Raw genomic sequence first — 24,693 nt, 5'->3', positions numbered from 1 at the left:
TGGGTTCTCAATTATTCAGCCAACGATTTCACGGTGTCGAATTAAAGTTTGATAGAAAACGATAAGCCGCTGGGAAGCGAGGACGACATGGTTCATCGTCGTAACATCGTCCGAATCGCGAATAGCACGGTGCGTAGAGTTACGGAAAAATCGTTTCTATCAAGAAGTTCGCCGCGGCACGACGTGGAAAACGCGCTCCGAATCGCGGTGAAGGCATCGAACTCGATCTAGATAAGGCGCGAGGCATAAAATAATGTAATCTCTGGGAGCGTTGCGTGTAATTGAATTACAAAAGCGCGGGGTACTCGAGCATTTCGCGGAGGAGCAAATTGCACGGTGCAACGTGGAGAAAAGGACGCGTGGAGGAGAGGAGAAGTAGAAGAGAGAGAGAGAGAGAGAGAGAGAGAGCACAAAGCAACGCGCGAGGGATCGAAACAACGCGACGCAGAAATCTCGGAGGCAGGCACCGAGGTAGGCACGATCTAACGTAAGATCTCGACGGAAATCGGAACTGGCTCGAGCCAACCTAATCTAAGCTCGATTCAACCCCCAAGACGCCTAACCTGTGTTGCACGTTGGCGGCGTTATGGAGCTGCAGGCGCACACTGTCCATATACACGCGCACGCACGTGCACATACACAGCGAGATACACACAGAGGCGAATCCGCCTCGCGTACATGTGCACGGGTACTCTACACGCGTCTCTACACGTTTTGCGCGATTATGCGAGCTTCCACTATGCAGATCGATCCCTGGAGTCGAAGGTGAGGACCGTTTCGGTGGCAAGAACGTGTCTGTGTGTTCGCGTGCGTATATTGGTATTCCGTGTCAGTCTCGCGTGCATTGTACCGTATGGAATTTCGGATACAAACGTCTGAAGGGCTTAATAACCTGTGCTCCAATTTCCGGGCCGACGATTTTGACTCCCTGCCGTTTGTTTTAACCAACATCGAAGCAGGGGAAAGCGTTAAAAAAAAAGAAGATAGAATCGTGAATTCGAGAGAAATCGTTAGCGAGCCGCAGCTAGCTCGGCCGAAGCCCTTCGTTTCGTGACTTCAGACCGAAACCATTCGTCGTTTAAGGGCCTGACGGTTGTTGATTAAGGCTCCTGTTCGGGGCGAGGGAGGAAACGCGAGGGGAAGAAAGGGAGGGAGGTCAGGTTATGTCCATGAAAGTTTTACGGTGCTTGGGTATCCGTAAACGCCATATGGCCCGAAAGTCGCCATGCTTCCTTCGTTCTCTTTCGTCTCGCAGCGGACCCAACGTCCCTCTCATTTTTTTTATTCTGCTTCCCTCTCGGTTCCTCCTCGTTAAAGTTCCGAGTCACGGTTGCGTTACGCGTTATTCTTTGTCCGGACGGAAAATTGGGAAGCTTTTAAAAACCAGCAGCGACGAGCTCTTTCGAGGTAACGAAAAAATCCTTCTCAAAAACCCGAGTAAACTTACGAGTCGAAAGGGAGAAACCGAAGAAGAGGAAACGCGCGATACTACGGTCTCTCTAATGCCGCCTAATCGGCAACCAACAGGAACTGTTAACTCGCCTGAAACGGAAAGAGAACGAAACCGTTAGTTGGAAACGGATCCGAAAGTATGCAATTATAGAGGAACTCGCGCGTTCTCCTCTCTTGTACGCAGCGACAACATATACCAACGTTTCTAGACACAATCGACCATAGGAATATATCGGACTATTGGACTATTCCATCGCGTATGGGCGACGCCCACTCGTGTCGCATTAGTAAATCGCGAATAGACGCCTCGGCTAACGCGACTAACATCGATACTAATAACCATTGTTTGTTAGCACCTCGATCGAGGAGAAAAGTCGCGCCTAACGAGGCGTAATTATCGTACAAGCGCTAAGCAGATTAAATCGGAGGACAAAGAGTCCAAAGTTCCGCTCTTCCGCGAGTCATTATCTATCGCCCGGTATCGGGCGAATATATTAAGCAACTATCTATCTTCTATCGTATACGTATTTACGCTTTAACCTAGAATACCGTTAAAAAAAAACTCAGAATTTGCCACGACTACTAGGAAAGTTCGTGGTTTCTGGCATCGATCGTTATGTCTTTTATCGTTGGACGAATACGTACGGTTGCTTTTATCGTGTGTCCATGTTGGTAACCTAATACAGTAACGATAGCCTCAATAAGTTAAAACATTTTCAAGGTAGCCCTCGCGTAATCAGATTTACATCGCGATATACGAATTTCCAGACGCAAAGACGCAGACGAGTCGATCAATCGTTCGATCGTTATCTTCGGGAACGTAGCAGGATTAAAAGGTCTGGGATCTACAGACGTATATTTTATATTTCTGAAAATTCGTAGCTTCCTGCGTCGTTAGGTGTGTCATCATCAATGTCATCATAGTGCATCGTGAATCGTACACAGGAACGAGATAGCAGATAGCAAGGGATCGCAGAAGGGCGGAAGGGGTGCGTTCCGAAACATATCCAGCTGGCGCCTCTCGGCGCTATGGCGGCCGTTATAAGCCCGCTACCAAATCAAGCGTGTGTGACACACTAATAATCGGACGTATATATGGTGTCTATACAGTAGCTGCGGGCACACGTGTATACATAGAGGGGTGCGCGGGTGTAGACGCTTATATACGTAGCACACATTCCTGTCGAGTCTCGTCTACGAGCGACTATGTAGCTCGCACCAACACGTGCGAATCCATATAGACGGATATACGTGTACATCTTGTCAGGCGATACGTATACGAGATCAAACACAGGTGAGCACGAGTATACAGGGCAATTAGAACGAAACGAGCGACGCGATTTTCCGCGGCATTTTCGCCTTGCTTTATTAATTTCCACTCAATTAAATCGCGCCTCCCCAGGGAACTAGTTATTCCAGCTATTATCGACTATTCCTCAAAGATTTAGACGTTAAAGCGAACTATATTAAGAATTTCTCTGGGCCAAGTACGCGAGGATACTTACACATATGTCTGTAAATAAATCAATCAACAAGCAACAAATATAAATACGTACGCGCGTACTTAAAGTTGGAACCCAAGTACAGAACCCAAGTATAGAACGTACATTGCCAGACATTCGTAATTCTTAAACAGTAAGGTGTATTAGATTAACCGCCAAACGACGGTCGACTATATCCGCGAATATCACCGACTTATGGATTCGTAAATTGCACGTTTCTGTTTACGTGCTTCTATATATGACGCGCGTGAGCGTTAATCCTGTTGCGTCGTCTCGCTCATTTTCGAACCAATTATATTTCTTAATTGGTTAAAAGTTGTCTCAAGTTTGAACAACGTATGGAAAAATTGTGCTCGATGCGAATGATTTGTGGTTCGAATTTTGCGTTAAGCACGGCCCGATGAACGACGATTCCATGATTAGAACAAGATCGAAATATGAAAGTTCGAGGATCGTAGAAGAGCTAAGTGGTTAGTTAAATCGAGAAACAAACCGCGCTCTCGTTCGACTTTGCGAATCGAAAAACTGGAAAAATTCGAAAAACCAGGATAGAAAGGGAGGTGCGTGATCGCGGGATGACAGAGAGCAGCACGTGCACGCGTGCATGCGGAATACGCGTGTCTCTGCGTTACGTAGCCGTGCAAACAGAGGCAAGGGATAATGGTTACGAGGAATGGATATATCAGTCGCCGCGCGTTGAATCCTAGGATACTGCTATTAGTAGAGCTGCAGGCGCAGGGATACACCGTTGTCACGCGAGTAGCTGGTATGCGAGCGAATTCACATGTGTCAGGCTCGCGTGTATGCGTCTAATTACGCGTATGTGAGCGTGCGAGTATATTCCTTGCCAGAGTATCTATTTACGCGTGTGTACTTGTCGGACGCAAATTGTCGTAGTGGACTGGGACACGCGCGTGTGCGCGTGCGGTCAGTCGCTTGTACGTGTGCTGAGATGTAGCTACAAGCGTGATCATATGGGTTACATATACGTGCCTAAGTACTAATGCTAATCCCAACCATAGATTACGAGACGGGCAGCGACGATCAACCGGAACCATGCCGCAGGAAATTCGTCGGCCCTTTAGCTTCTGGCTTTTCGTCTGCAATTCGAGACAATTCGATATCGTTTCACGGGAAAATCCGGAAATTCCGAAATTGAAATTTACACCAGTCCACCAAAAATAGCAGCTGGGTCCACGCAGTAACGTTGATAGTCATAAGACGAGAGTTTATCGACATCTCTATGAGGTGCAATTTTCTGTTCCATTAAAAAGATAGAATAAAAGGAGGAGAGAGTTTCCTGCTAACGTTCCAAGGAGCCATCGTTCGACAAAAGCTCGAAAACGTACTGGTTGCAGTAATAAAGTGGCACTTGCCGGCCAATTCGACGATAGGGGAAAGAAAAAACAATCAGCTTCGAGACCGGAGCAGCCAGGTCGCCGTCCCATTTATATCAATTCTATTCATTGCCGCTTTTAACCTAGCCCTCGCGACGCCAGTGACTCTCACTCTCAAGATCTACCTCGATATCCATCGACGTTCCATCATGCACGATTCGCGATTCGGATTATGATTACGGTAGATGCGTATTCCGATAAACTGTCGTTTCGCCGAATCTAACAATTGCAGAAACTCGTGTTTACGATTTATACAGGCTCTCTACCACGGTACGATCCACGTAGCGGACGATTCCATGTAAAAAATTGATCGAAAGCCTTTTCCAATGTTTTTTTTTTTTTCTTTCTTTTTTATAACATATATATATATACAATTACTAGGACTGGCTGTACAATCGTTATACATAAATATTACGTACTCCATACCAATTTATTACTCGTTAAACGCAACAATTAGTCATCGAGTCAAGCCTTCGTGCAGCGATGAAAAACGCGCCGATATCGTCGATCGTCGCGTCGAAATATTCAACTCCATCCGTCCCATTATCGGTAAAGATTCGCCGTAACCGTAGCTTTACTCGCTGCTTCGACGATACGAGTACATCGCGAACACACGACGCACCTTTTACGAGAGTCGAGTCTGGAAATCGACGAGTTCAATTATCGGGAATGAAATTTGTGATTCTAAACATCGAATGGATTATCTCGGAAACGGTCGATATTCCATCGTTCGCACGGCCCTTAAGCCGAACGTTACCACCATACGTGGCAGGCTCGTGCCCCGATTTACATAAAATTCTGGTCCCGAAGCGACTCCGTCGTTAACCGAGTGGACGGACAGGTGAAACGAGGCAACGTAACGGGTCCTATCGGTTTCATTCAATCCCCGGTTTTCAGCAGCAATTACGGCCGACCTTCTGGAAGTCGAACGATGCCGCTTTTCTGGCAACGATCGCGCGTGGATAGCTCGTAAAATCGGCCCGATCCCCGGACAGCTTTCACGATCGAGCAGCGCTCGCGACGCTCACCTCGAATTTCGAGTTTTAATCGAACCGTTGAGAACACACCGTCGGACCACCGCGATCGACCAACAGCACACTTTCGCTTTCTCGTTTCTCTCGTTCCCTTCTTTCCTCCTCTGTCCACGTCACGGCCAAGCTCCTCGCTATTTCTCGCCTCTTTCGTCCCTTGCGACCCTTTTGTGCGCACGATGCGTATTTAACGCGGAGGAACGCAACAGACGCGTACACGTATGTAAACGCGGTGAACGAGGATAGAAGCAAGTAGATGGTCGACGTAACGAACGATTTACGGGATATATTATACGAAAGATTTCGAAATTTCATTAGCAGCGTAATGAGAGCCGATAACGTGTGATATATCGGAGATCTCGAAAAGAGAACGCGATCGAAGCTGACAGAGAATCGACGGCACAGCGTTACGAGTTACGAAACGATATTCCGTTGGCCACTTACGCGGCCAGCGAGCGGCTAATTTAAACGCTTAATTGCAACTCCGCTTTTAGCGGAAAAATGAACGCGCGCGAGCACGCGGCTAATTAAGTCTGGTCCAAAGAGAGATAACGCTTTCATAACGAACGTAGCGTTTTTTGTTGTCGTATTTTTAAGTGGTCGCCTCCTCCGACGATGACTCGGCCAAGATTTTACGCCCGACAAAAGCGCGGAAAAAAGCTCCTCGAGGGCCGGCCGTGGAGAGCTGAGCGTTTCAAACGTTGCAAGTGTCGTACCGGATATGAGCTACGAACGAAGGGAGAAGCACGGACCGGAAATGGCTAGCCTTACGTCGACCCGATCAAAAACTGGTTTCACCAGACGCTCGAAATCGAGATCACGGGGAGAAATACCCGAGAAAAGGAGAGAGAAAAAAGAGGTGAAATAAAGACCAACGTCCGCCCTCTTGTGTATCGACGGCCGATAAGGGCTCTTCTAACAAATTTGCGACGTTTTTATCGCCCTACCTTCGTTAGAGTTACGTAATTGGATCGAGGATTCCCGTTGGACAAATACAGTGGCTCGCAAAAGTCTTTCGACGCTTCTAGAAATCAATTACGAACGTATCGTAAAAAAACGTTTTAAAATTATAATATCGTAAAAGACATTTTATCGTACGATGAAACGCTGCCCTTTGTTTGATACTAAAATAACATTTTCATCGATACGATGTCTCTTATGACAACGAATCTTAACTCTGATGCGTTTGTTTCGTTTATCGAATATCGCGTAGTCGTATTAACTGTTAGCGCTATTTACTATTTCTTTTTGTTTGCGAAACTCCTATCTCATTACGGTGTTAATAAGATTTCAATATGTTTGTATAATGTATTCACAAGAACTGTCTATCGTCAAATTATGATCAATTATACGTATAATAGCACGATACGATCCGATGTAATTAACTTTGAAAGTCAGTATACGATAACAAAATCTGCGTTCCTAGTTATATATATATATTGTAGAATTGTTTGGTTACTCGGCAAACTTCCCATCTTCGGATTCTTGCACCTTTTTAACCGAATCGACCGACCGCGCAAATCGAAAGGTAAAGGATACGGTAAATATAAGAGTAACGGTGTTAGTAAAATGTGAAAACGTTGATAATATATCGACGAAAGATTGCTATTTGTTCCGTGAGCCACTCTAAAGGAGGAGATAATTTCTTCTTCAATTTTTAATCGCGTGAGTTTAATGCGATGACGAATTTCGATACGTTCGAGCAGCAATCAACGTCTCTCTCCTGTAATTGGCAATTTGGAGAAGCTATTGCAAAAGTTGGAGGAATAATGGACCGGCAGATGTCGATCTAACGTCATTCAGGTAGGAGAGACTAACCGAGGCAACCTGTTGTCTCTCGTGGTGACGCGAGTCTTTTGTAATCGCGTCGCTTTTGTACCGCTAATAAGCCGCCGAAAGAGAAACGAAAACGGGTCGTGAAACGAAAATTGCTGGAGAGTTGCGCAACGAATGCTCTACTAGAGGAAAACTTGGATCGATCTTTGCTACATCTAGATCTGGAGAATCTACGAAATGGAAGCGACGAAACGCAGAGAGGAAAAAGAGAGAGAACGAACGAATAACGTGGGCGCAGTTGCGTTTAGCGGCGAGTAAAACACGTTCCACGAGCAACGGCGAGATTTATCGAACGATGCAACTTCCGGAGGCGCGATTAAGAAGAAATTAAAGTTCCAACTGGAAAAGGAGAACCGCTGCGACCACTCCATAAGCCAGAGAGGATCTAGTGGCTGTGTGTGGACTGTACTGAAATAATGTACAGTGCCGTACAAAACGGCAAAGTGGAGAGAAGCGCGGAGGGTACAGCGGAACATCGAGGTTCTCTCCTCTCGTCTCTTTCCCTCGTTCGTTCTCTCGCTTTACCTCTGCCTCGTTCGCCGTCAGGGTGACAATGGTGTGCAAAGGAGATTAACAAACAGAATAAGCTAACGCATAATCGCATTATTTCTGGCTAAGCCGCATTTAAATTAGATAGAAATTCCATTTAACGAAACAATGCAGGGATGACGATGACTCACTGCTGCCATACGAGTCGAAATAGACGAGTCCCTTGCTGAGTTTCTGATATTCCACGACGCCTTATTACGCGGGCTGTCTTTCCGCAGATAGTCGTACTAATTCGTGGACCGAAATTTCTACGTACGTGCGTTAGAAAATCCCACTTTCTAGCTAACCGTTTAAAAAGGAAGCGTTCCGAACGACGAACAAAGCGCGACGTCTCGAGCTACGTGGACGCAGAGAAAAGAGAAACAACGCGATTATACGCAAACAGATCCGAGCGACTCGCTTCGCTTTTCGGAAATTTTAAAAATTTAAGCGCTGAAACGCTCGATCGACGACGCTTATCTCGCACACTCTCGACCATCTCCTCCACCTTTCGTTTCACACGGTTCGTGTACAGGTTCGTATAGATGATCATCCGAATCGTGTGAACTTTCGAAATTTGAGTAGGAATAAAATTGAAAAACGTGGAACAGCGAGCGCGAGAAGAGAAAAGAAGGGTGCCGGCGCAAAAAGAGCGAACGACCGACGTGCCCGCCCACGTGACGACGGCCATGTTCGTGACGTAATCCTGACGTCAGCGGACCGATGGCGTGCTCCACACGCTCCGTCGGATACACAGAGAAAATCGTAAACGTGCCCCTATTTTCAATCGACGCACAATCGGATTTACAGGGAAACTCCGTGCACCGTGAAAAACTTCCAGATTGAAAGGAACTCGTTTTCAACTGGTGCATCCGGTCTACCCGTTTCAACGGGGACGACCCCAGCAACCCCACCGAGTAACAGAAACTCTTTCTCCGCTACAACGAATCAAACTTTCCTCCAGCCCGACTGCGAATCGCGACTGTACCAAATAATCGTGTTACGAGACGAGGAAAGTAAGTGTACGTAGCGAACAAAATCGACGAAACGATATCGTATCCTGTCTTACCAAATAAATAAACAAAACAGAGAGAGAGAGAGAGAGAGAGAGAGAGAGAGAGAACGAGCAAGAAAAAGAGAATAAAACGTTTATCAACTTCTGCCTTACCTGAGCGCTACCTCCGACGATCGACTGATACGCCGACTGAAACACGCTTCCAAGCTGCGTTAAACTATCATCTTCCATCTGGAACATTATATCTGCGCCAGGGGAACCGTTGTTGTTCAAATTGTTGTTGTTTCCCATCAGCTTCTCGGTGCTGGTGACATCGCGCAGTATCGTGTTCGACTGCATTCTGCGGCTACGACGGATTTCTGGCAACGTGGACGAGTCACCGTGGTCGATATTATCAAATCTGGCCAACGATCGCGTTCCAATACGGATTGTTTATCGCTCTCATCGTCCGACGAACCGAACTCGTTCGCCAGTATTTATACTCGCCGCTCGGTCACGCTACCGAAGCCGGATATTGTGTACGACTCCACTGGAGAAACGGAGCAACGCGTAAATACCAATTCTCTCCAAGCATACATCAGTATATATGACAACGAAGAAGAAAACCAACAAACGAAGCAATACTATCGAACAAATCTCTATCGAACGTAACACGCATCGTGGATTCTCTCTTTTTCTCTTAATATTCATAGAACCATCGATATATAGATGGGAAAAAAATGTGACGACTCGAGTCACCGACGCCACGTACCACGAGGACGCATCGCGTAGCCGTACTACGATTCACCCGCCCACCTCCGCACCATCGTTCGCGCGGCGTCGCTTTCCGATCAGCCTTTGAACACCTGTTTCTGTTGCAGTCGCCGAGACTCGAGCGTTCGTCGGAACGATAATTCCACGAATCTACGATACGTACGTAGAAATCCTCCTCGCGAATCCTCCGCCGATCTACGTGTCGTATAGTTCACGTTACTTTGCACTGCTTACCGTTCATGCGAACACACTCGACGTGATAACACCAAAACGGTCACAAACTTTGTACTTCACCGTTCGGCTAACACGAAACTTGAAACGAGAGGAGAGAACGATTGCGAGGAGTCGGAGGGGGATGAACGAATAGAGAAGAGGAGCATCGATGAAAGCTCCGTTCGATTCACGGTACGCGACGAGACTGACGCTTCCCGAAGGGAGGCAGCTTCCCCACCACTCCCCTTCACCGCGAGTCTGCGACCCCACTACCTCCGCCGCCGCCATCCCCACCACCCTTCCCTCGACGCGCGGATAGCGATGGGTATTTGAATTTCTTTTCAGTCAGTTTACGAACAAATTTTTCAAGCAAACAATTTTTTACAATATCGCTTTCTTCGTTCCTAAGCCTTTCTTCAATCGGTACCGAACATCGCCTATCTGTTTACCCGGTATGAAATACGAATCGCAAATATCGTCTCTTTAACAGATACGGCTACGTATTTAAATCCACTATGTACAGATCTTTTCGTTCTCCGTTCGAAAATTACAACGTTATCGTCGTTATTATCTATCGATATCGTTTGGATTATTTGTCATTTTTATTCTCTCGCTTTTCAGATCTTCGAAGCTGTTAAATCTTCCTACAAACGCGGTAGACTGGCCAATCGTGTCGTTAACGTTTTCAAATGTGTCCAGGTCGGATGCGCGTATCTTACACTTATCGAGATTTCGTTACACAACCTATCGAGCCGATGGCATAGTTATAATAGCACCTGTAATCCTACTTTTGGCGTGAAAATTGCGTTCGAAACTAATAGCCAGATATATATTATATATGTATCGTTATGCGTGCGATTAAAGAAATGAAACTTAAACAGAGATCCGTTTCGGCCACTAAACGTCACAACGACTAGCGTACTTGCTACGATTTCTATATCTTTGTACATTACGCGCACGCATTCTGCGTATTTTTGCGCACTCAAATTTCTCGTAGACACACAAATATCCGTTCGAGGTATATCGGAAAGATTTCGAAGCTGTTACTAGAGACGCAGGGCCTCTCTCCGGTCCCAGAGGGAGCACACCATAGTCTCTCTTCTTTCCACAGTGTGCAGTAGTCGGGCCTGCAGCGTTTTGGTTTATCCTCCCCTCGCCTCGTCGCTGATGCTCGGTTCACAGGAAGCAACCCCTAGCGCGAAGGGCCAACGTTTTTGCCCGCACAAGCCGGCACTCGTGTAGCAACGACAAGCCGGGCTGAGAGTGTGGGTGGATAGCTCTCTGGCTCTCTGCCGGCTATGTACCACGCCGAAAACATCGGTCCACTTGTTGAGTCGGAAAGAGAGCAAGAGAAAGAGCAAGGGAGAGAGGTGGCTGACGGCGGTGCGCGAGCGCGGATATCTTCTCCCCGTGTACGCCAAAGTGCCGCTGTTTCAGGAGACAAAAGCTCCGTGTTACACGAGATCCGATGGAGAAACAAAGGTGGACGCGGGACGATTCGTTCGGTACGTGGATGCGAAACGAAACGAGCTTGCCGCGTATCGGATTCGAGAACCGACGAATCGACCGCCAGAACTTCGTACCCTCGAAGGACAGACATTTCCCTTTCGATTCCGTTCGAAGGTCGTCAAAGTCCTTTCAATTTTTTCAATTCTCGATAATCGATGCGGGATTTCGTCGTCACGAGTTCCTTTTTCTCGTTAGGTATCTTTGTCAATCGATATTCGTCACGTATAAGACGGAGCACTGACTATTTTTTGTACGTACGGGCGTATGGAAAAGTACAAGCTGTTCTCTTGTAACTGTTGCGACAACGCGTGAACGTATTTCCAACTTTTTTAAAAAGATAATAAACTAACCGGTAGATAAATAGCCATACGGAACAGTAAGACGACCATTTTTATCGCGATATATCGTCGTTTTTAATGAAAGGCGAACGATTTAACGAAAGATGGCGAAAATATACGGATGCGAAGGCGAGATGGCTTCGAAAAGCAATATCATTAGCAGTTAGAGAGACCAGTTAGAGAGATGCGCGCAAAGCATTAATTCTGCGAGCGGACGGACGATGTTTCTGCGTGTTGAAGTGTCGCTAAACGATCTGTTAGGCGAAAATATCTTTATTCAGGAGGACGGAAGACTCGCGGCGATGCCGCGGTTTCGGAAAATCTGTCTGGGAAGACAAACGAGATAGCTCGTGGCGCCAAAGGTAGAGCTCGTTAGTTGGAAATTCGTGAGTAATTTTAGTGTCGTACCCACGCGACTGGCCGAAGGTATATAATTACCTAACCTCACCCGACCCAATCTAACCCACTTGGCAAACGAACGAGAGTTCCAGTTTTCCTGACTGAAATCCGGATATGGCCAGCGTAACCTCTACGATGGAAAAAGTTTCCTCGAGATATCGCGGTCATCGAAAGACACTCACTGCCCGCTAATTAGTTGCCAAAACCAAACGACATCGAGTTTCTTTCGTTTTTCCAAACGATCGATTCGTCCATACGAAATGTACGGTCCATGGAAGGTCCATGAAAGAATTTGAACACTTTTACCAAAGAGAACATTCGTGTAGATATTATGCGTGTCGTATAAAACGTTTCCTAATTTCGTTAACCCTGTGACGAGACACGACTGTCACGATTACACTGCCTTTCGAGATCAATCCGAGAACGTGTAAAGACGTTAAAAGACATTTACTACAAACACGATTAGCGAAAAATTAGTACAGCGTATAGCGCGAATAAGGTTTGCCTGAAACGTATAATTAACGTTTAAAGATCTCGTTAAATATCGTTGGTTATTACAATCGAGTCTACCATCAGCGGCAATGAAATTTCAAAATATTTCGTATAGCATACGTATAGAAAGTTTCTACAAACGTTCAAATACTTTCGCGAGCCATTGTATTCTATTTGTCGTCGAGTTTGTTTCAGCGACAACCAAACGAATTGACATCAATCGTTGCAAAGACCTTCTCTATTGAAGGCATTTGATCGAAGATTCGATCTTCGAAGCGAATGCTCGGATCGAATCGATCGACTCTCCACAGTCGTAGGAAACAACGAGAGGTAAAGTCATCACCTGAAAAACACTCGCAAGGTTCCTTATAACTTTTTTCTTTAAATGAAGAGAACGCTCGAGTAAAGATTCAAGAACAACGTAATAAATGGTAGAAGAATAGGTCGAACGATAAGACACGGTGAAGTCAAATCGAACGACCATGCATCGTAGAAACGCTTGTCGTCAGGTGTAAATAACCTTCGAAACTACGGGCAGTAAAATCATTAGAACCGGCAGGTACCAAACTAAAGCAAACCCAAACGAAGCAAAACTGTCGGCACAATGGAGCACCAGCAACTTACAACTGGAATGCTTCGTATGGTGTCCGTCCCGGGTACAATAGCCTCGTCATTTCCCACCAATAGGAATAAAACGTGGAACGCAAGAGTTTGTGGATCGTCCACGCACGTGCGAATTTCTCTTTTACGCATCTTTGAACCGTAAAATTTACTGTTTTCCCTTCCAGCGAAAAATATAGCTCGTTATGTTCTTGGCCTGTCATCCTCGTTTTGTCTTTACTCACGCGAAGATATATCATCTATCCAGATTCACGGACGTTTTTCAAACAACGTGTTCGAAAAGTTCGTCAAGTTCACAGACGAGTAACGAAGACGTGGCGCGCTCGTATACGTAGTTGCGTAATTCGGATTCGTGGATCGAGTCGATGAGCAAGACGGTGCGTGAAGTTGGTTGGAAGAGAGATACTAAAGTCAGGATGAATTCTGTCGGTCCCCCGAGCACGTTAGAATTTTACGTTGCATGGTCCAGGGCCACAGGGATTCCCTGGACTCCCGCGGTGCACTTGCTGGCATTAATACGACCGCCGTAAATCTCGAAAAGTACTTGTCGTACCACTAGTCCCCACCTCGAGATCACACTGGTATACCGTGTGTTGCTGAATATTATTTCGATCTACGTTGCCGGCTTTAAGAATTAAATCTGCGGATATAAATACGTACGTTGAAAAAAAGCACGGAGTACCTAACAACTGTTTTTCTCTATTCTACTAAACCCCGCGCGAATTCGTACGCAGTTTCGTACTTTGATGAAGAAATTCGTTAAGAAAATGAATGCTACGTGATAGTAGGCATAGTAGTAGACGCAGTAACGGTGTCGCATATCTCTGCAACGTCACAGAGAAAACGCGATAGCGAGCTTGTTTGTGTTTCTTCTCCTCTGCTGTACGCTGGAGTTCTAGCCGTGAGAAATAAGCACTATATTATATTTTCGGAGGAAAAAGGGTAACGAGAAGGCGAAGAAAAGACACGGTGATAACCTGGAACGGCAGCAAGGAACGTTTCGTCATTGGCAACGGGCAACAAATAATTAGGTAACCTCGCCTGGCCAACTGTGTAAACTGCAACTCCTCGCGATCATCGGCGGCTCTCCGCGCCTCGGCCGATGTGTGAAGACATCCAAGTACAAGGAGGAAGAAACGACGGGGAATACGACAAGAGGAAGAAGACAGAGACGAGAAAGAGAGGTGGAGAGTCGTCGACCCGGACGCCTCTTCTCCTTCGTCGTCGCATGGTCCCCCGTTCAGAGGCAGGAAAAAAAATCATAAGACCGCGGTCGTTGTCGGCTGATGCTCCTTGTCGAGCGTGTTCACGAGGATCCGACAAAAAGCCTCTCCGGCGAGTAGACGGAACTCCGTACTTTGTGCCATTCCGAGCGTCTCGCAACGAGCCTCCCGGACTCTCGCTCATCTAATTAAGGTCGATCCTTAGATAACGCGAAAATTGTCCGAAATCGCGACTGCCAACGAACGAACGAACAAACGAACGAACGATTGACGAACCGATGAAAGGATAGTACTGTAAAAATGAAGCTAGATGGAAATAACGAAACCATGTGATTACGTAGAGGAGGAAAAATGGCAAAAAACGACAGGACTGTAAAATCTGGAACGGTAACAGCTGAAACATACGTCGTTTATTCGAGGGAGAACGCGCACCTATGCCCCCGAAAATTTAGCCCGTTATATCGCGGGGAGAAAGAATCGTCGCGAATACAAAGTTCCATAAAAGTGATTTAATTTCCCGGTACAACTCGTTCGGTGTGCGCGAGGGTGAATGGCTAAAAGGTAATAGTTAATAACAGCGCAGCTGAAAAGGGGATTCGGTAATCCGCTTCTAATTTCTAAAACAAAGAGAGAACGTACAGAGAAGAGGAAGGCGAACGAGTAAAAGACAAAGAGGGAGAACGGCCGGAATACGAGCGTAGAAACGAAAGGAGAGAAAGATGCCAAGCGTGGAAAGGGGTCGAGAGAGAGAGAGAGAGGACGCGAGCGAGAAAGAGAAATATTCTCTCGTTGAGGCAAACCCGAGATCCTGAGTTGGGTGGGTTTCGGAGGTTGGAGAGAGGGAAACGGTAAGGGTAGATGTGGAAAGAGGGCTGAAATTGGGGGCGGTCTGGGAGGAGGGGAGCCAAGGGGGGCTGGGTTCCACCCTGGAACACATTAACTGCAGGGCGACGGGGTATATAGAGACGGGTTGGGGGCGACGCCACTGGCGTAAGCTCAATGGAAAACGGAATTGCTCGACAGCGTAGGAAGGAAAAGGGCTTAATCTGACCTTTCTTGCGACTCACGGAGGTTGTAGCCGAGTATTGGCTTTGTGTATTCTGGACGTCGCTCCTCCATCGATTCTATTGGGAAAATTATCGAATCGATTCTACCTCTGGAAAGATGGAAATACGACTCATCACGTTGGATCGCAAACGAAATTTTAAGACCTTCGTATTACGTAACGTGGTCTTTTCTTCTTCTTCTTTTCCTTTTCTTTTTTTTTGTTCTTTTTTCTTTCTTCTTCTTCTTTCTTTTGTAGGCAATCGAATATTCGTACATGGGTGAGGAGAGGTCGAATCTCTCTAGAGAAGAAGTAGGGATGATACGGAGGAACAATTGGCGATGGATCGGAGTGGGAGATGGCTACGTTAAAAGGTGCTCTGAATGAGGAAATAAATCTCGATTACGCGCACGTTCCGCGTTCCACCGTTGTTTACTCGGTTAATTAAGCCACTAACGAATGGTCAATTTTCGATAGATTTATGCATCGGAATGGAACACACGCGACTGCGAAAAGAATCACTGCGTGACTTGCTGCGAGGCTGACTCGTCGTTAGCGAGACTCTATATCTAATCTCTCTAATTAATTCTTTTTAATTTGCTCGCTCTCGGCGGAATGGCCAGGCGAAGACGCAGAAGAACAGGAGGTCTCTCATTGTGAGATCCGCGAGATTAATCCCGATTAGCCTTAATCGAGGTTGTTCTAGCGGTGTATTTTCCCCTCCGCCCGATCGATTCGTCCAAATATAGATCGACCTAACGAATCTCGATCGCGAGGCAGCGCACGACGTATCCAACCACGTCGATCCCTAGATCTGCTGGTTTGCGCCGCAACCGCAACAGAGAGAAACGCATAACATACGAGGAATATGTACGCTTATAGGTGGATGAAGCCCGGTGTCCTAAAAAGGAAACGAAAGCCAACGACCATATCGAGAGGGACGTGTCTCTCTCTCTCTCTCTCCCTCTCTCTCTCTCTCTCTCTCTCTCTCTCTCTCGTTTGCTCACTACGCGCCATTCTATTTTCTTTTAATTCTCTTTACGCGGCACACGGCTCCCGCGAGCGATGCGAGGCTACCGCGGCTCGTCTTATCGATCGTTCCGCTTCACGGAGAATTTTCATCGGAAAAAAATTCACGCTCTCTGCTCGATTAACTTTTCGCCACGTTCTTCCGTCCTTTCGTACCGAATTGATACGCTAAACGTCCCCTTGACGATCCTCCGAGTGCGTTTGATTAATATTCGATATGAAATTGAAACGTACGAACGCAACTAGGGTGAAAGTTTCGTGCGAAACAAAAGTACCGAAATGTTGAAAAGCGAACGCGCTGAACGTCATAGACGGACAACCGATGGTGAAATAGCTGGGTTCGTTCCTTGCGACGAAAGCTACGCCAATGCGAGACACTGAACGAGGGGTGGCAGGAGCACTAGTAGCGTAGTTAGGGGTGGCTCGGTAGGGATGCTTTAGGGTGAGATTTAGTACCAACCTCCGCCGCTTAGTCTACCTACCCATCCTGGCTATAGTGTACGTCCCAAACTATAGTCGATACTCATGAGAAATATCAAACTACTGCAAAATATTGTTCCCCGAAATTGATCGGTCTACCCGATTTTCCTTCGTCAGCGGTGTCGAGAGCTCGATCGCGGGCTAAACTTGGACGCGCACGAAATAACGCGGATCAACGCCGACTCGACCGTCGTTTATCCGAAAGGATTAAATTCAACTCGAGAAATCAATTCTCATGGTATTAAGAGACAGAGTTACGTCCATGTATCCGAATTATCTCGACGTTGATCCGGTAAAAGAAAAAAGTGGGAATATATAAAATCGTGAATGTTGAACGAAACTGCGAACCGACCATCGGCAGGAAAATATCGAATAGAGCTGCAGAGAGAGAGAGAGAGAGAGAGAGAGAGAGAGAGAGAGAGAGAGAGAAGGAAAGAGCGTTCAATGTGGAGAGAAGAAACGAGGATACGCAAGGTCGTACGGGGAACGTAGGTCGATCGTAATAAATTACCAGGAAAGTTGGATACACGCGAACCCTGTAGGTGACTGAGCTGTGTGGAGCAAGGATGGCGTTATCCATCCTAGTTCACCCCACTTACTGTTATCTTATATGGCTGTACTTAGGGTACATTATCCGAATACGTCGAGCCAAAATTTCTATTAGTTCTACCGGAGGGAACCGCTTCGCGAAATGGTCGCTCGAGTTTCCCCTAAGGGAAGATGGAAAACACGAGAGAATCTTGGAAACGTAAGACAGGCAAAATGTAAAAGAACGCCATAATGTATCGGGCGTTCAATCCCTGGCGGATCGGAAGAAACGAGGTGAAATTTCGCAAAGTTCGAAAGCAAGTTTCCGTTCGGGCAAATTATCATCGCGACAGCTAGCAAAAGGTTCTCCGTGAAACTTTTCAAGAGTGTCCAGGGGTCTTTTCGCGGCGAGTTAGGCTAACTGTAGAATTCACGCGGATGTTTGGCCAACCTCGCCCCCTCCCCCGCCCATCCCACCGCCGGTGGTAGTCGTTTCGAGAGTTCGGAAGACAAGTCGAGCCACTCGGAACCGGGGGAACGAGGGATTGTAGCTCGTTTCGTGAGTAAGGACTCGCAGGAAGACGAGGAAGAGGAAGAGGAAGAAACGAGCAAGGGGAAGAGAGAATCCTTCGGAGGGCGGGACAAGAGTCAAGTAAACTCGAGAACCGGCGGCCTCTTTCATCCCCGAAACTTCAAAAGCTGGAAGAGTCGCGCCATATGCCACCCTTCGGAAACCTCTTCCCTGCTTCTTCTCTTTTTTTTCCCTCCCCCCTTCTCTTTCCCTTCCTATCCTCCTTCGCGATAATAAAATTCTAATCAGCTCCGGTGTACGGGGCTCGATAGTTTTCAAAGATACCGGGGGCGGGACGCGCACGGGCTCGCCCACGTGAAATATACAAGACGCGACTCGAAGAGGGTCAATCTCGAATACGACGTAAAAAACGAGAACGATTTTCGAGTCTAGCGAACTCTGAGTTTCGACCGCAATTACCATAAATCGACGCTCGCATTAACCATCCATGGGAATGAACGAAAACCATAAAAATAAAAAGATTCCCTTCCTCCTTCCAATGGTAGATGATAGGGTCCGAAAGCGATTACCATTTTCAGAAGCCTGTAAAGAAATGCTCGGGGAATTAATTTAACGACGCTGCTGCGAGCAACGGTGTTTCCATCGAATGAATCCAACGAAACGTGCTTCCGCTCGCTATTGCTCCTCTATCCGCAGTACGAATTAATTTCGATCCTAATTTCTTTCAGATCCGATACGACAGAACGTAGTATAGTCGATCCTTGCTGTATCGCTTATTTCAAACTCGTGAAACAACAGCGATCCGAATAAACACACCTCGTCCCGCCTCGAAGATGGAATTCTAATGTATATTGCTGATTGTGCCAGATCGAGACGAAAAATAAGATTCTTCTTATAATTTCACAGAATAATAACGCGCAAATACAACTTGAAACGTTAAGAAACGCGTCAAATATCTGCAGCCTTGGACGTCCACCGATTAATCGGCTACCACTGCTATCGGCGCTTGAATTTAGAATCTCGCTGTATCAGTTGCATTACCAACATCTAGAAAACTTTTCACCGACGTTATAACCCCGGTAGTCGACAAATCATCGTGAGCCGAGGGGTAAACGGTGACGCGGCTGCAGGGGAGGGGGTGTACAGTAAAGAAGCACCCCCGAATTTCACAGGCCGGTAGGCCACAAATGAAGCACACTCGGGTGGTGCTCGATTTAGCTCGTATCATCCCGCACCCTCTGCTGGGTTGTACGCATTGTGCAAACACTGCCGCTTACGTAGAACAAACACACACACGCGACCGTATGTACACATGTAATTTCAAGGAATTATAGATACATACAGCGACCGGGGATAGGACCCCGGGTCTACCAGAATCTGGCACAATTTCCAAAACACCTGAAGAGTATTCTCACCGGATACTGTTTGTTCGACGAAAGCGTGTATCGCAAATCTTTCATTCGCCTGTCGTAACGAACGTCTTTCGTAGAAACCAGATAACCTGATTCGTCCTTTAAGGCGTTTTAACTATATTTTTAATCCTGTTACGGTCTATGAACTCTATATGTCTCTCGGTTAAGTTAACTCGATGATGACTATTTAGAAAGTCGCCGCGTTCTTCGTTTCGATGATTTGTAAAACGTCGTAAAAGTTTTTAAACTCTTTTAGTTTTCCAGATACTACGGTGTATTACGGTGAATATGGCGACCGGACAAAGCAACATCTAACCCAAAGCTAATTCTTATCTTTGGTCGTACCTATCGACAACTTTTGGCGAATATCTCGAAAATTAAGATCGTTCGCCGATAATACGTATAGAGAAGAGAGATAAAATCATTGAAATCTAGAACGCGTTACCTTCCTAAGTAATTACCGCATGACGAGTTAACTCTTTTCCGTTAACAATTTTTAAACAAACATGTTACGACTTGGAAATTATCGCATGCACCGTCGTGAGATTAGATAACATCAAAGACGAAACAGGCCTACACTTCGTAAGGAGACCGTCCAAATCGTTTCACGTTTCACGTGTTGAAACACGGAAAAATTTAGGAGTGAACCACCCTCTGGATCAGCTCGATTACGAAGGGAAAGGATCGCGATGGAGCCCCATTGCCTTACGCAATCGGCTATGCAACAAAACCGGCGAGTGCAGCCACTCGCGGCACACATGCTGTTTATTTTAGCGTAAAATTTCGAGCGGAAGTGCTGAAAAGCTGGTACCTAGGCAGAAACCTAAATCGAAAGCAGAAGAATCATTGTATCCGAGTCTGGTACGCGGTCCTAGGAGCAAGCAAAATAAATCCATTTATCGCGCGATTGATATGTTAATTGGCGCGCAGTTCTCACCGTGGTCGTTAATCCCCCATGAAAACTATCGCGGGGTTAGGTTGGCACGTGAAGCACCACTCGAGTAGAAAAACCCCCAGCAAGCCACGTGACCCTGACCAGGGGATGAACAGACAGCTCGCCACTCGAAATTTCGTGCCCGTCGAAGGTAATAGATTAATCTCGTTCGTCGGCGGTGAGACAGAGAAACGGATCGTTAAATATCCTGCGCACGCTATGGAAGATTCAACCATCCATGGGCCATTCGACCCACCGTATGGGCCAGTTTTCAACCCTTCGAGGGACACGCAGCGTTATCTCGTCCGTGTAATTACAGCGTCTTTCTTTTGTTCGGATCGACATGACCATGCTACGTGTTCTTTCGGTCATTTTCGTCGCAATTACAATTATCTGACCTTAAATTCGACATTATCCGATTTTATGTCAAACATCTTACAACGTTATTCCCTTTTACCTGCTGAAAACGAGGGCAAGATCGAGAGGTAAACATTCGAAAAGTTAGAAAGAAGAGTCGACGTGAGCACACCTGACGAAATAACCGATAAACGAGCGTATTGTTTCATCGTTCCTCGAGCGTACGTCGAATCGCCATCCCCAATTGGTTAAAATACAATCGAACCGAAAACAAGCTAAAGTTTTGGGTTTACAATTTCGACGAAAATCCCCCGGCCGTTCTGGTACACTGGTAATTATTATTGATACATTCCCGGTAATAATCTCGACGACCCAATTAATACTATCGACATACCGATAGGCGCAGTTGCGATACACCCAATAATTTATCGCGATAATCCCACAATGACCGTAAACTATCGCTCACGCGTGCATTTTCGGCCGATCGCCCGCCAGATATACGTATATGTTCCGTGTCTTCCATACTCAGCCGACTGCGCATCGTTCGTTAATCTGACTCGCCGTGACAAAACCTCGTTTCCTATTGAAATTAACTTGGTCCAAAAAAATTCCCTATCTACGATCTCATACCGCGAGTATCGATAGCGTTGTAAAGATCGACACGCGGTAAACCAATATGGAATCGTGTAACGAAATTACGAAAGGGAGAGAAATCGTAAGGATAAATGACGCGATCCTGCGAGTAGAAAATTCCTCCGCTTCTTAAAGGGATTAACCGAAAGGGCAGCGAGGCTAGTCGGTTCGGTGATTTCGCGACGACAATGACGGCGCAGGCTCGACTAAAAATCATTCTCCGTTTCAATTACGCGGCTTAACGACGTTCGATGTAACAAATTCGAGTGGCGGGTCGAACAATGGTGGAGCGTGCGTACGCGGTGCGGTTCCCGTATCGTTCGAAGCCAGAAAATATGTGTATAGATCATATCTCTCCTCTTTCCTCGCTTTATCCACGCCGATACAACCCCTCTCCGCGTCTCAGCCCACCACCCGCCAACACGACCGCTTCATCGTCCCGTTCCCCTCGTCGGCGACGGGTGGTTTACCCGTTGTAAGTCGACAACTCACTCCATAAACCCGTGCTGCGCGGTACTGTGTACTCTGTACACTGCGGCGAGTTTGCACGCCAACCGAAACGGAAGGAGGGGAAGAGAAAGTGAGAGAGAGAGAGAGAGAGAGAGAGAGAGAGAGAGAGAGAGAGAGAGACGGGGAGAGAGAGAGAGGAGAATCGAAAGGAGACGAGCAAAAGGTAAAAAGATCGACGAGGAAGGTGAAGAAAAGGAAGGGGGATAAATACGATAAGAGCCGCACGATAATTCCACGCTTGCTCCTGTCTCTTCGCCGAACAGATTCAACCCTGCCTCTCCCGTTTGTCTTTCCTCTATCCGGTCGCTATATTCTTTGCCGATTGAAGGACTCGTTATGAAAATCACCCTTGTTCCTGTTCGTCTTTCTTCGGAAGAACGTTCTTTCATCTTTGTTCGGTACGTTTCAACTTTTTAAACGAAACGTACATCGTGTCATAGTATCGTGATAAACGTATTCGTATCTTGGCTAATAAAATATTCATCGCGTTACATAATTTCTAGAAATACATCTCTTCGGATAAATAGCCACGCTCGATTCTCTATCCGAGGATATAATGGCCATAAATCGCAGCGCCGCTGTAGTTCGCGTAAGAACGCGTCGGTTCAAAAAACCGAGAACCAGTCCAATTTGTAGACAAGAGCGCAAGAAGGCGAAAGAAACGAAAACTTTTAGCTAGATACGTGGATTTACTGCTCGTCTGGGTTAGTAAAGCACGAAAATGGAAGCCGGACACAATGGGGGCTAAAAGGGCGTGGAAAGAGTGAAATGCGTCGCGGTTCCTCCATAGGGTAGCACTTTGCGAGCGAGATAAGACGCGAGAACGAGTAGTGCATTTGCGAGCGTAATCGTAGTAAGTTCGACATCTCGGTTTACGAGTTTCGTGTACCCGCAAAAATCCCGGATTTCTCGAAGTGGCGCGAATGTCGTTGCGTCATTCGGTGCGTGTCCAATAATAGCGTGTTCGAGAAGGCAGCGCTCGTAAATTATAGAAAATTCCCAACATATTTCCGTCGTGCGACGACTACCACGATCGTGTCTAAATAGAACTGGTCTCGAGAGATTAGCCGCGAGTGGTAAGCGTAATTCCTATTCCAATTTGGTTGCTTTCGCGAGATTCATCGCTGACACGAAACGATCGAGACACCTTCTTCCAATGCCTGCAGATTTCTTACAGAACGACGATTCTATCGTTTTAAAAAGCAACGGTGATTCGCGATTTCAGCTGATTCGCATTAAACTTAGTAGGAAATTCGGCGTTACGAAGCGATATGCGTATCGGTAGATAACGATTTTTCATTGTTGCTTCGTTATTAGATCGTATTACGATGAAACTGGATTAAAATAATTTTCAGGCATGAAACGAAATAGCTTCTCGTGGATCGACAGCCGCGACTAGAATCGCGAAACGGTGGAAAGCAAACGAAACGCGTTCGAACAAAAGGTAAAATAGCATGCGGCAACCAACCAAGGAAGAGACCAAAGTAGCACAAAGGGGAGGCAAGGGAACGAGGAAGAGAAGGAGAGTGCAAGCCAAAGAGGCATTGGCTCGTGTGCTACCAGCAACAGGTGCCCGTCAAACAACGTTCAACGTCTCTAGCAAACCGTCTCTTTCTCCCTCTCGCGCTGACCTTCCTCCCTTTTTCCTTTCTTTCTCTTTCCCTTTCTCTCCCATTCTTCCCTTGCCTCGCACGCGATTCCTCGTAATTGATTCGTTGACGAGACAGCCCCGTGCTCCCTGTCCAACTGGCGAATCGTTCAACGACCGATCTCCACAGTCAGATTCCACTAACGGTTGAAACGTGTCCGCGTCTACTCGCGTGTTTGACGATTCTCGTGTTCCTCGCGTTCCCATTAAGCCGCCTTATCGAACACGATACATACCGCTCAGTTAAAATACCCTATCCTAAAGTTGTTCGTCAAACCCGTTGCGAGAATAATTACTCCGTTAGTCTTTGATATAATAAGGGGTGAATGAAAAATATCGTATATTTTCAACTCTACGAGAAGGAAATACGAAAAACCGGCGGAATGAACGTGACAGAGACCAATCCGAAACGAATCGCGACCATTTCATAACGATTCGACGACCCTCGAAAATGCCAGCTGTAATTTGGAATCCTGAAGAAGGGTTTGACGATGGTTGTGTCGTTAATGAGTTCCGTCGGGATATGACAAAGGGCGAGAAACGTGGCTAACGTGGGACTACGTGGGCGCCTGCGAATCCATTCTCTGGTTACCGAAACAGTCCGTTTGCAGTAGCAAACCGATCATTAGCGAGTATGAGCCGCACGATTAAATAAATGATACGGCATTCTTTCTGCGAACTGGTCAACGGCCGTTATCGGAATCCAGAGAAACCGTGTGTCGTTCCCATTTCGGGAGGAACTCGTTTTCGTAGCTCGGAGGATTGCTAGCAAATGCACAAATTCTCTTTCTAGTGGAGACAGGCGGAGACAAACGGGAAAGATCGAGTATTTCTCGTTTGCATTCGCGGCGCAACACTCGGCTGACTCTCGAGATATGCGACCGATAAACGTCCGGGGGAGACAAATGAATATCGAAAATTGCTCGTAAAGCTGTTACTTTGTTTGACGAGGCCCGGGAAAAATCGCACGCCGGTTCATTTATCCTATACGCGCGATTGACCACGTCATGGAACAAGTATCTAATAATGTAACTGAGTTATCTACAATAGAAGCGAGTACTCGCCAGTGAACAAACTTATAGACGGTTCTGCAAACTTGGAATAATATTTTATATACCACCGCGTTCGCAATTATCGTGTTTGGACGCTTAGACAACTATGTTTCACGTATAGACTTAGGTATAACTGCGTTTCGTAACTGCGAAACTGCCCTAAAACCTTCGATCTTTATGCAAGACGCAACGCGACAAAATCCGACTAACTTTGCAAAATGCGA

The 24,693-nt window shown here is 46.6% G+C and overlaps 1 protein-coding gene across 12 annotated transcripts in view; it reads right to left on the bottom strand.

The window, feature by feature from the left end:
* Nucleotides 1–24,693, bottom strand: part of LOC126923180 (transcription factor 12) — a 110,744-nt gene that overhangs the window by 60,701 nt on the left and 25,350 nt on the right. Inside the window, exon 1 of one of the 12 annotated variants that reach the window (XM_050736397.1) lies at nt 8,915–9,742. The exons of the other annotated variants lie outside the window; for them this stretch is intronic. Within the exon in view, the coding sequence (XP_050592354.1) occupies nt 8,915–9,100 (186 nt within the window). The 5' untranslated portion in view covers nt 9,101–9,742. Of the gene's footprint in view, nt 1–8,914; nt 9,743–24,693 lie in introns of those variants that run through there. 12 annotated transcript variants of the gene reach the window in all.

The sequence above is a fragment of the Bombus affinis genome, chromosome 13, assembly GCF_024516045.1.
Source record: "Bombus affinis isolate iyBomAffi1 chromosome 13, iyBomAffi1.2, whole genome shotgun sequence".
NCBI lineage: Eukaryota > Metazoa > Arthropoda > Insecta > Hymenoptera > Apidae > Bombus > Bombus affinis.
This window is presented reverse-complemented; position numbering and strand designations above follow the sequence as displayed.